The sequence below is a fragment of the Chelonoidis abingdonii genome, chromosome 1, assembly GCF_003597395.2.
Source record: "Chelonoidis abingdonii isolate Lonesome George chromosome 1, CheloAbing_2.0, whole genome shotgun sequence".
Taxonomy (NCBI): Eukaryota; Metazoa; Chordata; order Testudines; family Testudinidae; genus Chelonoidis; species Chelonoidis abingdonii.
Genome location: NC_133769.1, coordinates 253043833 through 253066281, shown reverse-complemented (window position 1 = coordinate 253066281; position 22449 = coordinate 253043833). Strand labels below are relative to the sequence as shown.

Genomic DNA, 22449 nt, shown 5'->3' with positions numbered 1-22449 from the left:
AATTCTGCGTCCATGTCCTTATCACTCTCATCACCTCTCTGCTGTAGCCGCCTCCTCGCCTGGTTTTGCAGGTCCTGGTTCAGCATAGACTGCACGAGAATGCGCAAGGTGCTTACAAAGTCCATGATTGCTGTCTTGAGCTGAGCAGGCTCCATGCTTTCCGTGCTATGGCCTCTGCACAGTTCACCCAGGAAAAAAGGTGTGAAACGGCTGTCTGCCACTGCTTTCACAGAGGAAGGGGTGAGCCTGTACCCAGAACCACCAGCAACAATGTTTTTTGCTCCATCAGGCACTGGGCTCTCAACCCAGAATTCCAATGGGCGGGGGAGACTGCGGGAACTATGGGATAGCTCCGGAAATCGACGCTAGCCTCGGTACATGGACGGACACCGCCGAATTAATTGCTTAGTGTGGCCGCATGTACTTGACTTTATACAATGTTTTTAAAAACGGTTTCTGTAAAATCGGTATAATCCCATAGTGTAGACATACCCTGTGGTAAGTGGACAATTCTTTGTAGGATGGTATCCAGGGAAGTGGTGTTTACTTTGGTATGAGAGCCAGCCACAGACATGGGGAAAAGACCTTGGAAAGCTCTGTGAATCATGAAGGAAACAAAATGGGCTACAGAAAAGATACTGGGACAAAATAAAGCCAGTAGCCTTCAAAGAAACAGAGAGGGTTTAGGAGTCAGACTGGACTTCTGCTTTCTTTTCAGATTCCAAAGCTAGACCGACACACTCTTCCCCAGAGAAGTTCAATGAAAATTCCTACCCAGCTGTCACCGTAGTAGCTGCCTTACAGAAGGGATTGGAAAATGAGGCAGGCTGTCAGGCTAATAAGGACACTGTTCCAAGAATGGCCTGTGGTCTTGAAAAGCACTGGAACTTGAGTGGTAAGAGACCAAAGGCACAGTAAGACAGGAGTTGAAGGAATGTAGTACAGACAGAAAGAATGATTGTGTGAAGACACACAAGACATTGCATAGCAATAAAAACTAAGTGCAAGATTATATAAATGTATTGCTTAAGTTGTCAGTTTAAACACAAAAATAGGAAATGTAATCATGAAGGTTCCCATGTCATCTGCATGATTATATTTATACACCATCAACTCAGTTCACTATTGGGAGAAGCAAATGCTACCTTTGACTTCTGCCAACAAGTTCAATCTTCTGTGTTGTCATGTATTTTTACCAATTTTGAAAGCTTTCCAAAACTGGAAGTTATACATTAAAATCTAGTGGACAGTACAATGAAAAATAAATTCAATGTAATTTTAATAGGGACAAAATATACCACTGGAGTTTCTGACGTATCTTTTACGACACAATACATATTCAAATTTAAAATACCTAGCTTACCCCACACTTTTCCTCAGTAGATCTCAAAGCACTTTACAAAAGAGGCAAGTATTATTGCCGTTTGACTCTTTGGGAAACTGAGGCACGGAGAGGCGAAATGACTTGCCCACATAGTAGGCAAGTGGCAGAACTGGAAATAGAACCCAGAAAAACAAGTGTTGCCCATATCACTACTTGCAACTACTTAATTCATCATCATCACATTAGTCAAAACAAAGGATGAATGCTTTGTACAGAAATTAACCCTTCAAGAGGTGCAAGTTTACCCACTTTTTATAAAGTAGGTCAGCAATAAAGCTTGGCTTCTTCTACAGAACTGGTGTCCTGATCCTCGACAAAATATAATTAATGGACAGTTTTAAAGCAAGGAATGTCAGAATGATCATACTGTAATCAGTATATGGAAATATTTAACTCAAGCCTGAGTAATTTACTGATTTTTTTCATGGAAATATTTGAGCATCAATTCAAGAAAATTCAGAAATCAGAGGTTTTCAAAAAACATCTGACACTGTGTACACTGTCCATTTTTAGCAGTCAAGCAACAAGACTCCAAAATTGCACACAACATTAAATCTAATGACTTGAAATGTATATCTAAATATACAATATGTAAAATGTGGGCAATTTAATATTGCCATGGGAAAATTAACTTCTGTATCTCCTTATTCTTTAAATTTACAACCTTAATGCTATGTGAACAGGTTTTTGGAGGGCAGGAAGGTTCCCCTCAAAAACAAAGGAGAGAGAAAATCCTAGCTGCTCCACTTTGGAATGTGTACTAGGACATTTGTACAGCTCCAGATTTCAAACTACACTACTATCTACATATAGAAACTCAAGTGTAGCACAATAGTTCAGCAATTACGTTGTGTACATGATGAATTAAAAACAGCCAGCTACAAATGACACTTTAATATTTGGTCAATTGAATTGACTGTGTGCAAAAAATGTGATTTTTGTTCGGAGTGGGATAATGTACATATACACTTATCACTTAACTCAATCATCTGAGTAGATTTTCCTTAAACTTTAAAAAATGCAAAGACCAAACATTATACGCTTCAGTCCCAAGAGGCTTTTTCTGAAGATAATATTGAAAACATTGGTTTATAATAAAAATGTTTCTAGCCTTACAGAATCAGCTACTGCAAGAGTTGCTCTAGAGAGTAACGCTGAAAAAAAAGTTAAATTCTTTGACCGACGAGTACAAGGTCCCCTTCTTGTCTTATGTCTCCCTCTCACCTCTCCCCTTGGACAATACCACATGATGTAATATAAGGATTCTTCTTGTAGTGGATTGAATAAGTCCATAATTAATAGATTGCAACACATACATGAACTAGAGTTTTAATTGTTTCATTCAAAACTACAGTTTTCCAGACCTAAACCCATCATATAAAAGTCAAGATATAACAACACTATTTCCTTCATTTTCATCCTTTTTCTATTTAGAAAAAAAAAGTCTTTAAAAGTGCAAAAAATGTTTTTCGTTTTCCTTACAAAAAATGTATTTCTTGAAGAAGTCCTGCAGTTCTTGTTACAGGCCACTGCAATATTGAAACAATGCATCAGAGTGTTCGGTTGATCTGCTCAGGGAAATGGATGGTCAATCAGCTTTTCAAATCTGTCAATAACGATGTTGTGGAGGCTTTAATCTTGTAAGTCTCCAAATGAGATGGACAGTGTATAACACATATGGGTATCCTATGACCAACCATTTAAAAAGCAGTTGAAGTGAGCTGCTCACAGCTGTTAAAACTGAACTTCGGTGTCATCTTTCCAACATTACTGAATGTGGAGAATTAAAAGCTGTTGGTAGTAACTGTAGTTCTGAGGGGGAGACAGTTTGCCTGGGTGGCATTTGGTATCGTACATTTTTCCAGAATTTTGTACTTGCTGAATGAGATCTCTCTGTGAAGTTCCCTTTCCATCTGATGGCCCCATGCTTTTGCTTAATATATTTGATAGATTCTGGCATGTTTGTGTAATCCTTTATTTTATCCAGTTCAATTAGAATAACTTTAATTCCATCATGGATAAGAGCATTGTACACAGCCAGTTGCTGTTCACAGGTATCTTCTAACACACTATAACAGGATGATTCTGGTACTAACACAATTATCACTCTTCTGCTTTGGTTGATTTTTTCATCAGCGACATTGACAACAGCTGTAAACAAAGAAAAGCAGAGAGAGGTTTTTTTACTCCTGCAAAAGCTTATACAATGTTACTTTCATTTTTTGTCTGTTTAGTTTTCAGAAACAAAGATGTCTTATTTGTTTCCTTACTCCATATTATTCATTGATATTACACCTCTCGCTGTAAAAATTTGGCATTGTTTAAAAAAAAAAAACACATTAAATCCATACATATCTTTAGATAAAGCTACCAAATCTCGTTAGCATATTAATACATGCAACAGGCTTCCTTGCCCCTGTGCTTTAGAGCCTGGGGCTAAGCCAGCCCTGATTACAGGACAAGCCACACTTGAGTTGAATCAAGTGATCTCAGAGTAAAAGGCATCAGGAAGCTGCAGGGAAGGGGCTCCTGCAGAAGGAAGCTGTGGGCAGGGCCAGCTCCAGGGGTTTTGCCGCCTCAAGCAGCCAAAAAAAAAAAAAAAAGCCACGATCACGATCTGTGGCAATTCAGCGGGAGGTCCTTCGCTCTGAGTGGGAGTGAGGAACCATCCGTTGAATTGCCGCCGAATACCTGAAAGTGCCACCCTGCTCCAGAGTGGCCGCCCCAAGCACCTGGCTGGGGGGAGGGAGGGTCTCCTGCAGTGGTCCCTGAGGAAGGCACAGTTCCTGAGGGAAGAGAGGCTGTTCCCAGCTTAAGCCGGGGGAGATTGTATTATGAATGTTCTAAGAATTTTGATAATTTAATAAAAAAGACCCAGACCCAAGAGGGGCTGTGATTGAACGAGACTGCATGCAGTTCGCTGAAGGAGCCCTGAAGAAGAGAAAAACCAGGGCAGGACGCTGCAGAGGTACCCGCTGGCTATGAGAGGATAGTTGAGTGGCAGCTGGCCCTGGTACACTAAGTATGTTGCAACCAGACCATCAGGAATAAGTATCAGTGTGGGACAAAAACAAATTCGTATGAAAACTAAAGCAAATATACTCTGAGCCTTAAATAGTGCCCTGCAGACTGCTCAAGGAAGTAAATTTCAAACAGGAGGACCCCCACCCATGAGAAGGCCTGCTAACGAATAGAAAGTTCTAGGAAACAACAGCAAAAGCCAATGGCCTACACTACTGAACTCTGTAGTGTAGGCCAGGCCTATGTTAACGTACAGCAGCTTACGGCGACCTGACTGTGTATGTGTCTACACTACAATGTTGCTCCCGCTGATGTAAGTCGCAGGCTTTACTGACCTAAAACTCCACCTCCATGAGAGGCATACCACTTAGGTCGATGTAGTTAGAGTGACACAGTGTCTGTGTAAACACTGTGTTACTTACATCAGCTGTTGGCTGTCAACCTCACTGGGGCGCTCAGCTGGGGCCAAACAGCCCCCACACTGCCCTACTTAAGTCAGTGCAAGCGCTTCCACTGAGGATGCGCAACACTGGCAGAAACAGGGTAGCGTGGACATGAAACACTGCTGTAATTACTGCAGTGGCTCTACGGTGACCTAATTTACATCAACTTAACTTTGTAGGGTAGACAAGGTATTAGCCGCACAGACCTAGTGTAGGACAAGCAATATAAATATTCATTCTAGTAAAAATAAGTTATCTGCATTACTAAGAATTTATTTAGAAATATGAATGCCTTCTGCTAAAATTCTATCTTAAGACAAAAGTATGTGTAACCCACACACTTCCTGGGTATGGTGTTCTGTCCCCTCTAGTGGCACCAAGACCACTGAAAGAGAGAGAAACAGATTAATGAGTCTGCTCTACAGTCTTAGTTAAGAGACAGTTGGCTTTTAGCTCATACATTAGAGGCTCACGCATAAAGCACCAGAGGTCCCAGTTTCGATCCCGCCCACCAACAACCAGGGTCTGTCGGTGTTACACATGTTCATATGGAAAAGCTTGCTTTTACAATACTAAGCACATATAGGTTAGTTTGACATAAAACTTCCAATACAGGAGACTTATTTGGTTAAAGAATTTGGAAAAAAAGACCAATTTTTAAGCTCGATTTTACTGATTATTTTATAGCGCATAAGTACAGCTGAAGGTGTATACAAGATCATACATAAATAACTCAGAGTATTATCCCCACCTTCTCCTCAGGAAAGCAATCAGTGAAAGATCCTTCCTCAATTTCAGAGCCAAATGTTAGAATCTTAGTTTCAGCAATATATGGAAAAAGAAACATTCCTTCAGGATGTCCCTTTTTAAAGGCACTTGGAGAATATATTGTTCTGCTCATATTTGGATTAGAGTCATGCATTTTCTCATCTCCTACTGATCTTTTCTGATACTGGACACAGAAGAGTTGCTTTGTAATACATTTTTATTTTAAGTTGCACCATTTTGCCACACTTAAGTGCCCTCTCCCCCTTCACTGCCAGTTGAGTCATTCAGATTTTATTTGCTTTTCATGGGCACTTGTCAGAGTGGAAAAGTAAAGAGAGACATTTGCTGGAGGTGAAATGACACTCTACAGTGACTGCCATGACACTTCCCTCCCTTCACAAGTGCTGCTCTGCCATTGTTCCTGACCATGTGGACAAGGAAGGTTGCTGCCAGTCCTCTCCCTCTGATCAGAACACCAGTCCTAGCTGCTTAAGCTACCTACATATCAAAGGAAGAACTAGGAGCTGATCGGAAGAAAAGCTGTGAGGCAGACAAGGCTTTATGGGAGCCCCAAGAACAGTACTTCCGTGGGATTACACAGGAGGGAGAAATAGGGATAAGAGAGTGCCTACGCCAGGGGTCGTCAACCTTTGGCACGCAGCTCACCATGGTAAGAATCCTGGTGGGCCAGGCTAGTTTGTTTGCCTGCCGCGTCCGCAGGTTCGGCCGATCGCCACCCCCGCTGGCCACAGTTTACAGCACCAGGCCAATCGGGGCTGCAGGAAGCAGTGCTGGGTTAGAGATGTGCTGGCCACCGCTTCCTGCCGCCCCATTGGCCTGGGACAGGGAACCGCAGCCAGTGGGAGCAGCGATCGGCCGAACCTTCGGACACAGCAGGTAAACAAACCGGCCTGGCCCACCAGGGTGCTTACCCTGGTGAGCTGCGTGCCAAAGATTGACGCCCCCTGGCCTATGCTAACTAGGATGCCTGGGCCACACGAGTTTGCTCATCTCTATTTCGAGGATCATTGCAGCTTACCTTCGAGACTGGTGAGAGAAAATATAGACATTCCAATTTAAAAAAAAATAAAAAATCTTACCTTGTCCTGGTAAATCATCCCTTCCAAATATAAAGAGATTGTATCCACACTGTCTCTCTAAGACCTCAGGTAATATCTTTAGCGCAAAGATATCTGGTGAATAGAGGCAGCTTACTCTGTTTTTTGGATACAGCACGTATGCATCATAGATCTTCCCATCTGAAACTAAACAAAGTGAGCAAAATGATTAAGACCAAAAAGCATATTTAATAAAAAAGTAAACTATAGTTTTCCCCACACAACACTTCCATGGGCACGAATCCTGTAATTAAAGTTATTGTGGTGTAATTATACTTATGGAAGTAATAGTTTTACACGTAGACCTTTAGATTTTAATATGCAAAGGTGTAAAATTGATTACCTTTGAACAGTCTTTGCTCTACACTAAAGAAAAAAAAGCAACATCACCAGATTATCTGTTTCAAGTACACCATATTATTTAAATTCCAAGTTACTCATAACTGGCGTTTACTGCTTATGACCTTAAGATATAAAAAGGAAATATTCAGAACGATCAGGAGTGTTATGATTTATCTGGAACAAAATTTCCAGTAAGGGCTGATTTAATAAACTTTATACAACTCCAGTAATTACCTCAATGCAGTTATTAAATACATTTTATTTCTTTCGTGGTACATCTACTCATGATTGATCTAAATTTCAGTATTCTGCTCTCTTGCGTATGGGATTCCCACTGCTAATGCAAATTCCAGGAACATAAGAGTGAGCCGAATATCGGACCAAAATACGGATTTGAGAGAAATGGTCTTTAAAAAGCAGGTAGAGGCTTAGGATTTTTCTCTGCGCTCTTTTCCAAAAATGCACTTTCATATGATTAGTACTCTTCCAAACAGTAATTAAAAAGGAAGGTAGTTCTACTGCTTGAGTATATGTTACAAGTGGAGAATACTTCAGCCAGCCATTTTAAGGCAAACAGCAATACAGTACATCAACCAGTCAGTACACGGCTATCAAATATACAAGCCAATCACTGCCATTTTAGAAATCTGAAATACTTCACATAATCTAAATCAGAAAATATGCTAATAGTTTTCATCATACATCTCAAAAATGTAAGGGCATCCACTCTGGGGAAAACTCCAAATGGAATCACTCTCACTCCAGGATCATTTCCTGAATGCATTCCGAATTAGACTTTAAATTCTATAACCTTTTTTCTTAAGAAAACACATACCTTTTTTACTCAGAAAAGGATGGCAGGAGTTCCGATACCAAAGCACAATGTCAATCTTGAGTAGCTTGTAGACAAACACAGCAGCAACTATTATAAATACCAATGAAACAAGTCCTCCAATCAAGTATCCCTGAATGTTTGGAGCTGTATTAGCAAAGAGGGGGAAAAAGATACATTGGAACTGTAGCATGTGTCAAACAAGCAACATTCAAAACATTTTCTACAATCCAACAATTTGGTCTCTTAAAGCCAGCTACTTGTTTAAGGATTCAAATCATGCTATCAGCAAACAAGAAAAAAGACTAAAGACTCTTCCTGTATGGTTTCAACATAAAACTGTTATTGGCCAGCCTGCTAGTAAACCCAGAATGCATGCCGTCCTGTCTCAACAGAGGCCATCTTAAAGTCAAATATGTTACTGCACAAATGCAAAGAAACTGTATTCTCTAATCAGAAAAGAAATGCTGATATTTATTCTGACAAGACAACTAACTCAGAATTCTCATACAAGTTTGATTTAGGACTTGTCAACACAAATATTCAATTCGCAGCAAGCTGGAGTGTGAATCTACCCTATAGTAGCCCGTTGCAGATTAACTGTAATTCTCTTTGAAATAGAACTAGCTCAATGCCCCTATAATCAACTGTGAATGTGCATCAGGAGGGTGCACCTGGTCAGTTAATCCATGGCATGCTAATATAAAATTTAATAATAATTGGAGATATACCTATCTCCTAGAACTGGAAGGGACCTCGAAAGGTCATCGAGTCCAGCCCCCTGCCTTCACTTGCAGTACCAAGTACTGATTTTTGCCCCAGATCCCTAAGTGGCCCCCTCAAGGATTGAACTCACAACCCTGGGTTTAGCAGGCCAATGCTCAAACCACTGGACTACTGAGAGGTAGATTCACAGCCTAACTTGCCATGAACTAAATCTTTGTGTAGAGAAGCCCTGTTAAAAAATGGCACACAGTTGCAGAAAAAAAGTGAGTAGTAAGACAATCCCACAAGACGACAAAGAAAAATGAACACATAAATGTGTTCTCTTGTTACACCACATGCTCTCTGGAACTGGAGCGGGAATGGTCATTTACTAAATGACTGTTCTGTGTCTAGCACAGTGGGTGACCAAGCTGATGAAGGTTTCTAAGTGCTAATGCTGTATAAGAAGCAACAAACAGAAAATTCCCAATTACTGGAGTGGGAGTTGTTAGCACTCAGCACTGCGGAAAATAGTCCATTTAAGTGACGACACATGGTTTTAAGAGCACAACTTTAGGCACCCAAACTTAGATAGTTTGGAATATTAACAGAATGAGACCAGCCACAAGTAGTACACCTCTACCCCGATATAATGTGACTCGAGATAACATGAATTCGGAAATAACGCGGTAAAGCAGCGCTCCGGGGGGGCGGGGCTGAACAATCCGGTGGATCAAAACAAAGTTCGATATAATGCGATCTCACCTCTAACGCAGTAAGATTTTTTGGCTCCCAAGGACAGCGTTATATCGGGGTAGAGGTGTAATTTTGTAGTATGAACTATCTTGGAGGAGGATTATATTGTCTCACTTTAGTGCAGTCTGTGTTCAGTGGTTACATTAATGGAGGATTATGATCTACAGTCAGAAAAAGTCCCAAAAAGATGCAATCTCTCTGTAGGCTCCATTCTCTTGAATGAAGTTGCATCCATTGTGAAATGCAAGTTTGCCTTTTGTACTCAAAAACTGCTTTGGGGTTTGCTTTAAAGTAATGTTTTTAAGTCTTATAGGCCTCCCCACTCTGCTATACATTTATAAACTCCAGCTCCGTCTTCCACTCTCATTTATGGCACACTTAGCCAGTGGTTCTCAACCAAGGGTAGGCAGAGATCTTCCAAGGAGTACATCAGCTCATCTAGATATTGTCTACTTTTACAACAGGCTACATGAAAAACACCAGTGAAGTCAATACAAATTAAAATTTTATACAACGACTTGTTGATATTGCTCTATATACTACATCAGTGTGCCTCAACCTGGCAATCATGATTTATTTTATAATTATATGGTAAAAATGAGAAATTATAAGCAATTTTTCAGGTGCTATGACACCTGGGTATTTTTATGCCTGATTTTGTAAGCAAGTAGTTTTTAAGAGACTTGGGTACACAAGACAAATCAGACTTCTGAAAGGGGTACAGTAGTCTGGAAAGGTTGAGAACCACTAGACTAAGCTACTGGTTGTCATTACAGTCACCTCGACAAAAAGGGTTTATGAGAAATGTACTAGCAAGAGACAGAGCACTTTGGTTCTTTATGCCTCTCCTTTTGAGATTACATAGCACCTGTCTTCCAAACATTAACCAATTCATCCTCACAACTTCTGTGTGGTAAACAAGACCTTAAAATAAAAACAATCTCCAAAACAGGTTTCTCTGGATTAAATAGGCTTAAATGTAAGCCATTGTTTATTAAATCTGTAGTAGATGTTGGCTGAATTATCAAGGTACATCTTGCAATAGGCAGTAGTTTTGATTTCAATATCTTATTACTTTTCAAGTGAGGTTTGAGAATTAATTCTATTTTAAAGCAGACTGGCCTCAGATTCTGCTTAAGCAAAGTTGAGAGACTTAATTTGAACTTTGCTGTCGTATATTAAAGTTACCTGAACTCCCATATATGCACATTTGTACTCATTTCAGCTTTTCAGCTTTGAAAACCAGAACCAAATGTTAAATGTGTCAGCACAAACTGCTTATTATGTGTTGAGTCACAATGAATTTGGCAACATGGACTTTTTAATGTTTCACACATTCCACATTAAACAAAACAAAATCTACACTCAGGCAAAAAACAGAGCATATAATGTGGAAGTGGCGTGTGCATGAATTCCGGCCTATCTGTTACGGAGTGATGAAGATAGAGGGAATCAAAGGAGCAGCAGTAGCCACTACTACATATATCCTCTCCTCCTCCTCCACACCTCAACGAAAGAAAGCAGAGATGCTGGGGTCATGGAGTTACTTCAAAAGTGAAGCAGAAGCCACAAAATTTGTGCCCAAATGCTCCTTTCTGGTTCTTCAGCTTTCAGTTAACAACAAGGTGAACAGAAGCATTATTGCAATAAGGCAACATGGTGTATAAAAGAAAATAATTAACTGAGAAAATACTGTTTTAAAGGGGAAAAAGGTGAATTTGAAAGAAGCTATTCAGGAGGAAGAGGGGGAATATGTTTTAACAAACGTAAGAATTTAGGGTTAAATTCAACAAGGGCAACTACAACTTAAGAGGAAGGAAGACAGCAAGAGTGCTAACGTGTAGTAGTTATCTACCATGTGTGGCATAAGCTAATGATAAGTTTGTTTTATTATTTTTTTTTTTTTTTTACTGAAAAATATTTCATTGGTATTTTCTGAAAGGCGGTTGAATTGAAATGTCTGGAAACTGCCCATCGCTAAAAGTCCAAAGTTCATTAAAACTGATAATTTATTTAAATTTGGTAATAGAACAAATGTAGAATACTTTAGTTAAACATACATATATAATTGTAACATCCCAGTCATGTTCTGTTTAATACAGAGCTGTTTTACACAGTTATAGCCAATTATGGTTGATACTAGCTGAATCTTTATTAAACTGTTTCCTTTTCCATAATTTCTCATTACATGATCAGGTCAGAATTGTAGTGATAAACTTATTAAATATCTTACCTGGGCGTTTTAGTACAATGTATGCTACAGCTTCGCCATAGGGATGCAAAACACGACAGAAAAACTTGTGAGAATAATCCTTACTTTTCACTTTTGAAATGTTGAATCTTGCTCCAATTATAAAACCACCTCCCTGGGAAGGTTTTCTATCACCACAAAAACAAACAAACAAACAAACAAAACCACAACACATCAGCAGATAGAGAAATTATTATATATTAGAATTTCAATATGGACTAGGTAGACTTAACTGCAAATACAAGAAAGTTAACTTTTACCCTCAAAAATGTTTTAAGCAAGTAGAGTTCAGGTCACTTGTGAGCAAACATTGATATTGAGAGTCAGGACTTTATCGTACAAAGCTTAGTGTCAGCAAAATGAAGTACCAGAGCCAAGGGGTTGAAACTACACAGATGGAACAATGACATTACACAGATTGAATTACTGCCCACATTAGAACATTTAAACTTCTGTAGGAATTGCTGTCAGGTACTGTGCCTCCATATTTTCAGTTCTGATACTGTTGCTGACCACTTTAAAAAATAGCTACTTTCCATACCAACTGAGCTTTGGTTAAAACTGATTTAGCTGAAAACTATTATGGCTTTATCATTTAGAAGATAGATGATGACAGATTGCAAACTGATTTAGTTGTATTGGCATCCCATAAGAACAGTTACATACCTTATAGTAGCCATGGGTCTTCAAGATGTTCTGTCCATATGGATTCCACACTTGGTGTTCATGCACACCATATGTGTAAGATCAGATTCTTTTGACCAGCAGTGTCCACTGGGGCCAAGCCTGTCCCCTAAGCATTCTCTCAACTCCCTCATCCGAGACCATAAAGTGCAGAGCAGGCCCTCAGTGCCTTTACCAATACAGAATCCCAGAGGAGTAGGATTCCATATTAGGGAAGGAGGGCGGGTCATGGGATCCTTGTGGACAAAACATCTCAAATCACAGAACCGTAAGAAAATAACCAATTTGTGTCTACATGGTAGGTGATAGAAGTCCTAGTTAAAAGACTGTAGGACAGCCTTACCAAAATGAAGCTTCTTACAAGACACAGCTTTAGAAAAGTGTGTACCAAACTGTACATAGCTGTCCTATAAATTTCAGAAACAGACCACCTGAGCTCTAGTGGAATGAGCTCAGCTGTGCGTAGGTGGCTCTAGGCTGACTGGGCTAACTCATAAGTCCATTTTGATAACTTCTGTGAGGTTACTGCCTGATCCCTAAACACATCCACGAAGGCCATGAACAGTCTGGGTGTTCCTAAATGGTTTTGTCCTGTTCAGAGGATATAAAGCTCTTACTGCATAAACTGTGTGAAGTTTACTAGTAACGTCAAATCACACTCCAAGACTTTCACTGCACTGCAGCAGTGTCCATACAGGATGTTACTGTGCTGTAAGCTGGTGTGCTGATGGTTTACACCTTGGCTTGTGACACAGTAATTTGACATGTAAACAGTTGGGCTACTGGCTGCCAAGCTTGTGACAAATCTAATGTTCACTCTTTTATCTCAGTTCCAAGAGTCTTGAGACGGAAACTTAAAGTCTCATTTCTGGAGTGATGTTCCTTTCTTAAGGAAATCAACATGTGGATCTAAGTCAGGGGTCGGCAACCTTTCAGAAGTGGTGTGCTGAGTCTTCATTTATTCACTCTAATTTAAGGTTTTGTGTGCCAGTAATACATTTTAACGTTTTTAGAAGGTCTCTTTCTAGAAGTCTATAATACATAACTAAACAATTGTTGTATGTAAAGAAAATAAGTTTTTTTTAAATGTTTAAGAAGCTTCATTTAAAATTAAATTCAAATGCAGAGCCCCCCGGACCGGTGGCCAGGACACGGGCAGTGTGAGTGCCACTGAAAATCAGCTCGTGTGCCGCCTTCGGCACGCATGCCATAGGTTGCCTATCCCTGATCTAAGTAGACAACTGGGACATCTCAGCATTGCAGCTTGGCGTTCAAATCATGGCTCATGGGGTGAACTAGCTAAGGAGGACTAGAGGGAGGACTGAGACTTAGCTACTTCCTTCTTCTCCATATCTGAGATGGCTGTTGTGGAGTACTCTAGAAGAAAAAACTTTAGGTGGCCAACCCTAGTGTGACACTCTACCTCAGGGGAGCACGCTTGAAGCCCCATATTCATTGTTTGTATATAATTGTGCTATTTCATATAAAGCATGCCATGTGAGGTATCATGGCAAAGATTATGATCTGCTGAAACACACTGTTCCATCTAAATATGTACAGTAACTCCTCACTTAATGTAGTTATGTTTCTGAAAAATGCTACTTTAAGCAAAACGATGTTAAGTGAATCCAATTTCCCCATAAGAATTAATGTAAATGGGGGGGCCAGGGAGTTAGGTTCCAGGGAAATATATATACATACACACAATAAGTTTTAAACAACTTAATCCTGTACACAGAAATGATGATTGTGAAGTTTGGTTGAGGTGGTGAAGTCAGAGGGTGGGAGATTTCCCAGGGAGTGCCTTACTGCTAAATGATGAACTAGCACTCGGCTGAGCCCTCAAGGGTTAACACGTTGTTGTTAATGTAGCCTCACACTCTAGAAGGAAGCACAAATGGAGGAAGGAGACACAGCATGGTAGTGGCTGCAAACATTGGAAACTGAAAGGGGTGATGAATCCACCCTATCCCAATGAAGTGCACCATTCACTCCACTTTCTGAATTGCCAGGAGGTGCATGTGTGTGAGAGTCAACAACCAACAACAGCCACTGTCCTGCCAGGGAGTTATAATTCAGTGACTAACTTGCACAAGGCCACACCAGGGGAATTGCTCAAATCTTGCCTGGGGACTCAGCAATGCCCACCAGATATGCCTGGACTTGTGTTCTCCAAGCACATGGGACTAAGGATATAAAACAGAATACAGTGGCCCCATGCTTGGCCTTTTCTCCTCCCCCCACTTACGCTGCAAGCAACAAGAACACTCAGAAGACTGAAGACTCCAACAGAGGAAACTGGCCCAGGTTTCAAGGGTGAAACCTGTGTACTCTGAACTGCAATATCCAGTGGCATGAGAAAAAACTGCTTAATCTAGATGTTGCCCAGTCTAATAGGGTTGAGAGTGTAGGCTGCATGCTTATATATTTTATTTTATTTTAGTAACCACTCTGACTTTTTGCCTAATCACTTAAAATCTCTTTTGTAATCCATAAACTTGTTTTACTGTTTATCAGTGTTTGCCTGAAGTGCTTCGTAAATCTAATCAGATTTACAAAAGCTGGTGTATGTATATCCACTTTCCACTGATGGAGTGGTGAACCAATTAATAAACTTGCATTTCTCAAGAAAGAATCTTGAGCAGTGAAAGACAGTATATTCCTGAGGTACAAGGCTGGGAGATGGGGGGTGATTTGGCTGGTGCCTTTCTCTGTGTGATTTATGAGTGGCTCTGGGAGCATTCATGCAATCTAGCTGGGTACGTGGCTCCACATGCAGTTGTGCTGAGTGATAACAGCACCTGGAGGGGCTTGCTGCTTGTTACTAGCAAAGAACTGTGAGATAGAGCCCAGGCTGGAGAGTTAAGTGGGCAAAGTTATCCCACAGTCCCAGACTGAACCCCAGGGATCCTGTCACACCTAGCCTTCGGAGTCTGTTTGGAAATAGAGCAGCAGATGGAGTACCAATAAGGTACATGACCTTCACCTAAATCAAAAAGGCACCTAAGGGGGCCCATCATTGAATGGCATAGAAGCATGCCAGGAGAAGTATGTCAAACCCTGAAGATTTAGCTTCTGCCATAGTGGTTCAAGTCCTGGTATCAAAGGGAGAGAGGCGGTTCTGCACCTAACCACCTGTCTACTGAAAAGGAATTTATTAAGCCAACAAGGACATTAAAAGGACTAGCTTAACAACTATATTAACTAATCACTAACACTAACTACAATAGAGTGGCAGAGAAGCAGCACGCATTCCATCTTGCTGCCATCGATGGAAAAAAGGAATTGAGGGATGGTTGGCCCCCTCCCACGGGTGGGGTAATGGAGCATGAGGATACCTAGGGAACAGGCATAGTCCCAACTGAATTTGATTTGGCCAAATGAATCCAATTTTGTGTGCCTGTGCACCAAGAGTAGGATCCATGGGAACAATCACTTGAAAAAGAATACCAGCTTCTACCTTCCCCTCTACACTCTCCCAAAATCATTCTAGGTGTTTCATTCATCCAGCATTTTTGGCTTCTCAGCGGATAGGCATTCTGTCATGCTCCTGATGGGCAGCTGGGAGGCATGTTGGGAAGACTCCTGCGAGTTAACAGGATCAGCAACAGTTGGCAAATCATTCAAGCTTACACGAAGCTGACTACAGAGTCCGTTTATAGAAAGAAAAAAAAAAGTCAGCTAATATAGCCCATGCTAACAGTGTGTCTCTGTCCTCTAGTGGTTAGCCCATGTACAGAGGTTTCTGAATTTGCTGCTGCTGTTGAACTATGGAAACCAGTTCATCAGTTCAAGGAGTAAGGGCTTGGCTACACTCGAAACTCCAAAGCGCTGCTGCGGGAGCGCTCCCGCGGCAGCGCTTTGAAGTGCAAGTATGGTCGCAGCACCAGCGCTAGGAGAGAGCTCTCCCAGCACTGCAGGTACTCCACCTCCCCGTGGGGACTAACTTACAGTGCTGAGAGCTGTGCTTCCAGCACTGGGGCACTGTTTACGCTGGTGTTTTGCAGTGTTGTAACTTGCTGCACTCAGGGGGGTGTTTTTTCACACCCCTGAGCAAAAAAGTTGCAGCGCTGTAAAGCGCCAGTGTAGCCAAGGTCTCAAGCTAATACTTTTAGATCACAAAGGTCTCTGATTCAATCCCAGCGATCACCTCCTCCAGAGACACAGTGTTATATGTGCAGCAGCAAAGTACATCTGTACTTGAGCTCCCCCCAAGTGTCTATCAGGAGCTCATCCTTCAAAAGGTTGCAAGAAGGAAGCAATAAAGAGAAACAGTAAGACAGGATCAGGACAAGAAATAGCAAAGCAACAATCAGGCCAAATTTTTCTTACTTTAGTGCCTGAAATTAGACACCTAAAATGTTTTTTTGGAGATTCCCAGGTATCCAACAGCTCCAGCTGACTTCAAGGGAAGCTGCAGGTATACAACACCTCTGAAAATTAGGTCACCTAGAATCTATACTTCTTAGGCACCCAAGTTGAAAGTTTTTCTTAGGGCAAAAGTAACAATAATTAATTTACTCCTGGTGCCTCAATTATCAGTTATGTAGGACACTAATGTTTAAAAGTAAGCAGGGACTGTTCGTTACTTTTTTAGCCTATAAAACTATAATACAACAAAAATGTCTCACCCTATAAATTTACAGGAGTTTGGGGATAAAGTAAAACTAAAATTCAAGACAATTTTCCCAAGGAGCAGGTTGACGTTTAACATTATCAAAAATATAGTTAAATTAAATAAATAAATAAATAAATAAATAAAAGTGAATGTGTCAATCTTCTCTAAACAAGAAAATGTTTTATGATGTTTCAACTTGATTCAGTGGCAGATGTTATGTAATTTGTGAACCTGGCCACCGCACACATGCAGGCAGATCAGCTGATCTTAAAAGAACTCAAGGAAACATCTATTGTATATATAATAAATTGCTCCCATACTGGCAAACTCTTTCCACGGGGCTGGTTGAGAGCAGCCCTTAATCTATGGATGAAGAATACTAAGTATTATCATGCTATTATGAATTTCCAAAATCTAGATAAGATGGTCTCAATAAATTACTTACAGAAAAAATAGATAATTATTAAATGCATGGCAAATTTGTTGAACATTAAGTACTTTCAGTAGCCTACTGGCATCCATTAGGGAAGATTGAAAAAAGTGGGTTTGTTTAGTCTGGAGAAGAGAAGACTGAAAGGGGACATGATAATAGTTTTCAAATACATAAAAGGTTGTTACAAGGAGGAAGGAAAAAATTGTTCTCATTAACCTCTGAGGACAGGACAAGAAGCAATGGGCTTAAATTGCAGCAAGGGAGGTTTAGGCTGGACATCAGGAAAAACTTCCGAACTGTCAAGGTGGTTAAGCACTGGAAAAAGTTGCCGATGGAGGTTGTGGAATCTAGATCATTGGAGATTTTTAAGAGCAGGTTAGACAAACACCTGTCAGGGATGGTCTAGATAATACTTAGTCTTGTCATGAGTGCAGGGGGCTGGACTAGATGACCACCTGAGGTCCCTTTCAGTTCTACAATTCTATGATTAGACACTATTTTGTCCAACAGTTACTTTTATGGATGATTCACACCAAATAATTTTAAAATATTTTAGCATTCAATCCACATGCAATTTGATCTGTAAGAATACTTACTCATAGAATTGTTCTTCGTAGGTATTATCAAAGATATTAACATCCTCACCATTGACTTGCCAGTACGGATTCAAAGTACTTATGCTACTGGATATATTACAGTCCATGATGACATGAGATCCTACAAAACATTTAAATGTGACAATTAAAATTTGTGTACCATAAGCAGGCAGGCTCATATGATTATGTAAATAGTTTGGGAAAGGACCGTTACTTAGATTACAGCAGCTGTGGCTCTCAGAGATGTGTTGTCCATATGTGTTGCACTTTTGGTGTGCACACTCCCACGTGCTTGAGACCAGAATCTTTTGGCCAGCAATGTCCATTGGCGCTGTGCATGCATTCTGAGTGGCCTAGTGCTGCTCTACTGAGGGCATAAAGGGTGTGGGACCAACTGCCACTCAATTCCTTTGCCACTGCAGAATCCAGATGTTACAGAACTCCACAGGAGCAGGAAAGAGGGCAGGTCATAGAATACATAGATTCATAGACTCTAGGACTGGAAGGGACCTCGAGAGGTCATCGAGTCCAGTCCCCTGCCCTCATGGCGGCCCAATATGGCACTGACCTCCCTATAGACATTTCTCACCGACTTCTTACAATTCTCCACAGATGGATCCAAACCTCCCTAGCATTATTCCAGTGTTTACTACCCTGACACGTAGAACTTTTTCTAAGTGCACCTAAATCTCCCTGCTCAGTTTAAGCCCATTGCTTCTGTTATCATTAGAGCTAAGGTGAACAAGTTTCTCCTTCCTCTGATGAACCTTTTAGATCCTGAAACTGTTTGTTCCCCTCTCAGTCTTCTCTTTTCCCAACTAAATAACCATTCTTGTAGCCTCCTTCATAGGTCATGTTCTCAGACCTTTATCATTCTGTGCTCTTCTCTGGACCCTCTCCATTCTCACATCTCTTCTGAATGCGGTGCCAAATGGACAACTCCAGTTGGGCCTACCAGCGCAGAGTAGAGCGGTACTTCTGCTGCTTGTTTACACACCTGTTTGACTCCCAGAATCACGTTTGCTTTTTGTGCACGTATCCACTGTGATCATAGTTAGCTTGTGTCACTTGACCCTAGTACTCTTCTGTTACTCATTCCTAGACATCTCTTCCCATTCTGTATTGTGGAATGATTGCTCCTCCTAAGTGAAGACCTTTGCATTTGGCTTTATTGATTCTCCGGTTTACCTCAGACATTTCTCCTATTTGCCAGATCCATTTTGAATTTTGACGCTGTCTCAAAGCAGTTGCAATCCTCCCGTTTGGTATCGTCTGCAACTTATAGCGTACTTTCTATGCCAACTCTAAGTCGTTATGAAGGAATGAACAGAGCGGTCCCAAAACAGACCCTGCGGAACCCACACTTGTTTACTTCCGAGGATTGGGCCTAATAACTACTCTTGGTATGTATCCAGCCAGTTATCACCCACCTTATAATAGAGCCCATCTAATGTATTGCCGTTTATTGCGTAGGTTCATGCGAGACCGTATCAAATGCCTTACTAAAGTCTGGTCCACATCTACCTTCTCCCTTATCTACAGACTCCTTTTCTATCCGATTGGTTTGACACGATTTGTTCTTTACAAATCCATGCTGGCTTTCCCTATCACCTTCACTTCAAGTAGTTTGCAGGTCTTTTTCTCTTCCTGGCACGAAGTTAAACTAACTGATCTGTAGTTTCCTGGGTTTTTTTATTTCCCTTTTTTATAGTGCAACTATCTTTGCTCCTTTCCGTCTTCTGGGATCTCTCCGTCTCCACGACATTATCAGAAGTAATAGCTAAGGCTCAGATACCTCTCTTAATCCACTGGTATTCTAGGAGCAATCATCCAGGCCTTGGTGACTTGCAGCATCTAATTTTCGTGAAGTATTTTATTGCCTCTTTTTATGTTTATCTCTAAATCTACCCCCTTCCATAGCACTTCACTATGTTGGCATTCCTTAGATTCGTGAGACCACGAAGTGTCTTCAGCATCTCTGCCATTTCCAAGTTTCGTGTTACCTGTTTCTCCCTCCTCACTGAGCAGTGGGCGTACCCTGTCCTTGGTCTTCCTCTTGCTTCTAATGTATTGCTAAAAAGTCTTCTTGTTTCCCTTTATTCCCATAGCTAGTTTGAGCTCATTTTGTGCCTTTGCCTTTCTAACCTTGTCTCATGTGGACACTGCATCTCAAAGAACTCCAGTTACAATAAGGTAAGCAATCCTTTTTTGAGTGCTTGTCCGTATGTATTCCACTCTTGGTGACTCACAAGCAGTAACCTGACGAAACCAGATAGGTGCTCAGAGTCTGCTTAAACAAAGATTGCAGTACAGCTCTGACAAAAGCTGCATCAGACCTCAATGCTTCTACCAAGAAATATTGTTTGGTAAAAGTATGGCTTGAACTCCAAGTAGCTGAAATCGATATGCTTAACACAGAAGCCGCAGAAGCTGTCCAAGTGCAGTGGAGCAAGCTCTAATCTGAGTTGAGGATCTAAACTAGCTAATTCATAATAGCTCTTACCACATCACGAAACCCACTTGGAAAGCCTCTGGGCTGACAGAACTTCTCTCTCAGAAAATATAGAAATGTAAAAAATAAATAGTCATGGGGAAATCCCGAAGGATTTGTTTTTTTGTAAGTAAAAGGGCCCTGCAAACCTCTAAGGTGTGCAGCCTAGCCTTCCCCGGATTAGTATGTCATTTCTAAATGAACATTGTCATATTAATCAATTGGTTTAAAGGAAAGCACATAAATCCTTTCAGTAAGAACTTGGGATGAGGTTTAAGTGAAAATTTATTCCTATGGTATATGCCATATATGTTTACCAGATTCCAGGAGAGGGCCATTAATGGGAAGTGCCAACGGACCAGTCATAGAGAATCTCCAAACATTTGGGAGGATTTTGTACCTCTTCCACAAGTTTCTTGAGAGATTCAGTTATGTGTGTGGACAGATCTTGAAAGCTCTTGTTGTCATACAGGTGAGATGGTCTAGAGGGTACTACCACCTCATTTAAGGTCAGGAGAGTATAGCCTCAGAAATTGTCTGTTCCTCAGCTTGAGGGTGGTTCCTCCTCAGAAAACTCCTCCCGGGGCTCTAATTCATAGGTTGCAGACCTAGGTTCCTGAGAACATATAGGGGAGGAGATTCTCATTCTAGAAGGTGGTGCAGAGGTGTGATGTCTTGGGAGGTGAATACCCCAGAGGTTCCAATAGAACCATGTTGGAACACTGTATGGAAATGAAGTGGGGGGCACAAGGAAGGGTACCAGACATATGCCTACTCCTACATCCCATCTGAGACCTTCACATAACTAAACCCCCCTTGATTCCTTCTCAGAATCACAATACCAGAAGAAGGGATCCTTGGAGAACAAGTATGGGACCCCCCCACACCCCAACGAGTAGTGAGTCAGAAGATGAAAACAAGCACTCCAGATTATTTTTTTGGTTGCGGGGGGTGGGCGGGCATACAGCAGGAGGAGATGGAGGGGAACATTCCTGGATCAGAATGCCAAATTTGCATAGTAATTCTAGAGGCCATCAGCACTGGGGAGATAATCTGGGCCAATGAGGCCTTGAGCATCAGTAGAGACCAGTGGAGAGCAGAGGAGATTCTGATTCCTCTAAGAGCTGGAGATCCTTCAGTACTACATACTTTCTTAGTATCAACAGGGACGGTGCTACAAACTTGAGTGCGGGAGAAGAGAGTATCAAGGTTGATGGTATGGACATGCCCAGTACTGACACACTTGGTGCTGAAGAGAGTAGCATCAAGAAGAGCAGTACCAATGAGGCTGATACCATCACAGATGGCATCGAAGCACTGTGTTGAGGTAACTCCCAATGCTGTGGCCTCTGTACAGGAGGCAGTTAACTTTGGATTCCCAAGATCATGCCAGAGCCCGAGTGCCACGCTGCCTTAGAGCTGCTGTGGTTCACAGATTGGGCAATGGAGTTTCTCTAGAATGGGAGCAGTGAGGTGACTTAAGACTTCTTACTGAGAATGCCCGTTGGGGGATCGGCCCTACTTTTCCCACAGAAGTGATGCTCCTTTTTGTCTGATGACTTTAAACAAAGTCCTAACTGAATCCAAAGCTAGAATGGTCTTAGAAGATGGAGCCTGGGAGCTAGTGGATCCAAACTCACAAGAGCACTTCTGGAATGTCAGGGGCTGGGGGGAGGAGAGGAGGTCTGCCCTGCCCAGACTGAGACTGCTCCATGCAGCCAGCCTCAACAAATATTTCAAGACACACCTCCCCAAACCTTTAAGGTCCTTTTAGAAAAGAGCATGCACACCAACCATGTGTCAGGGATATGGGCTTTCCCATATAGAAGAGATGAGGTATCTGGTATGCCTGTCATCAATCACAATTGCTGCCTTACAGGAGGGGCAACAGATTCACATAGATTCCGAGGCTGCGTGATTTAGGAAGGGGACATGACTAAATCCTGGAGCCAGGAATAAAATCCCAATCTGAGAAAAAAAAAACAGAATATGGAAGGAAAAACTTCC

At 41.3% G+C, this 22449-nt stretch overlaps 1 protein-coding gene across 3 annotated transcripts in view; it reads right to left on the bottom strand.

Annotated features, from left to right (window-relative positions):
- Nucleotides 1-1269: 1269 nt before the first annotated feature.
- The window catches only part of LOC116832859 (interleukin-1 receptor type 1), a 45805-nt gene continuing 24625 nt past the window's right edge, over nucleotides 1270-22449 (bottom strand). For all 3 annotated transcript variants that reach the window (XM_032793943.2, XM_032793946.2, XM_032793941.2), the window contains 5 exons: nucleotides 17952-18072; nucleotides 11603-11748; nucleotides 7912-8055; nucleotides 6717-6881; nucleotides 1270-3535 (listed from right to left, as the gene is read on the bottom strand). In XM_032793943.2, the coding sequence (XP_032649834.1) occupies nucleotides 3138-3535; nucleotides 6717-6881; nucleotides 7912-8055; nucleotides 11603-11748; nucleotides 17952-18072 (974 nt within the window). In that variant the 3' untranslated portion in view covers nucleotides 1270-3137. The remainder of the gene's footprint in view (nucleotides 3536-6716; nucleotides 6882-7911; nucleotides 8056-11602; nucleotides 11749-17951; nucleotides 18073-22449) is intronic.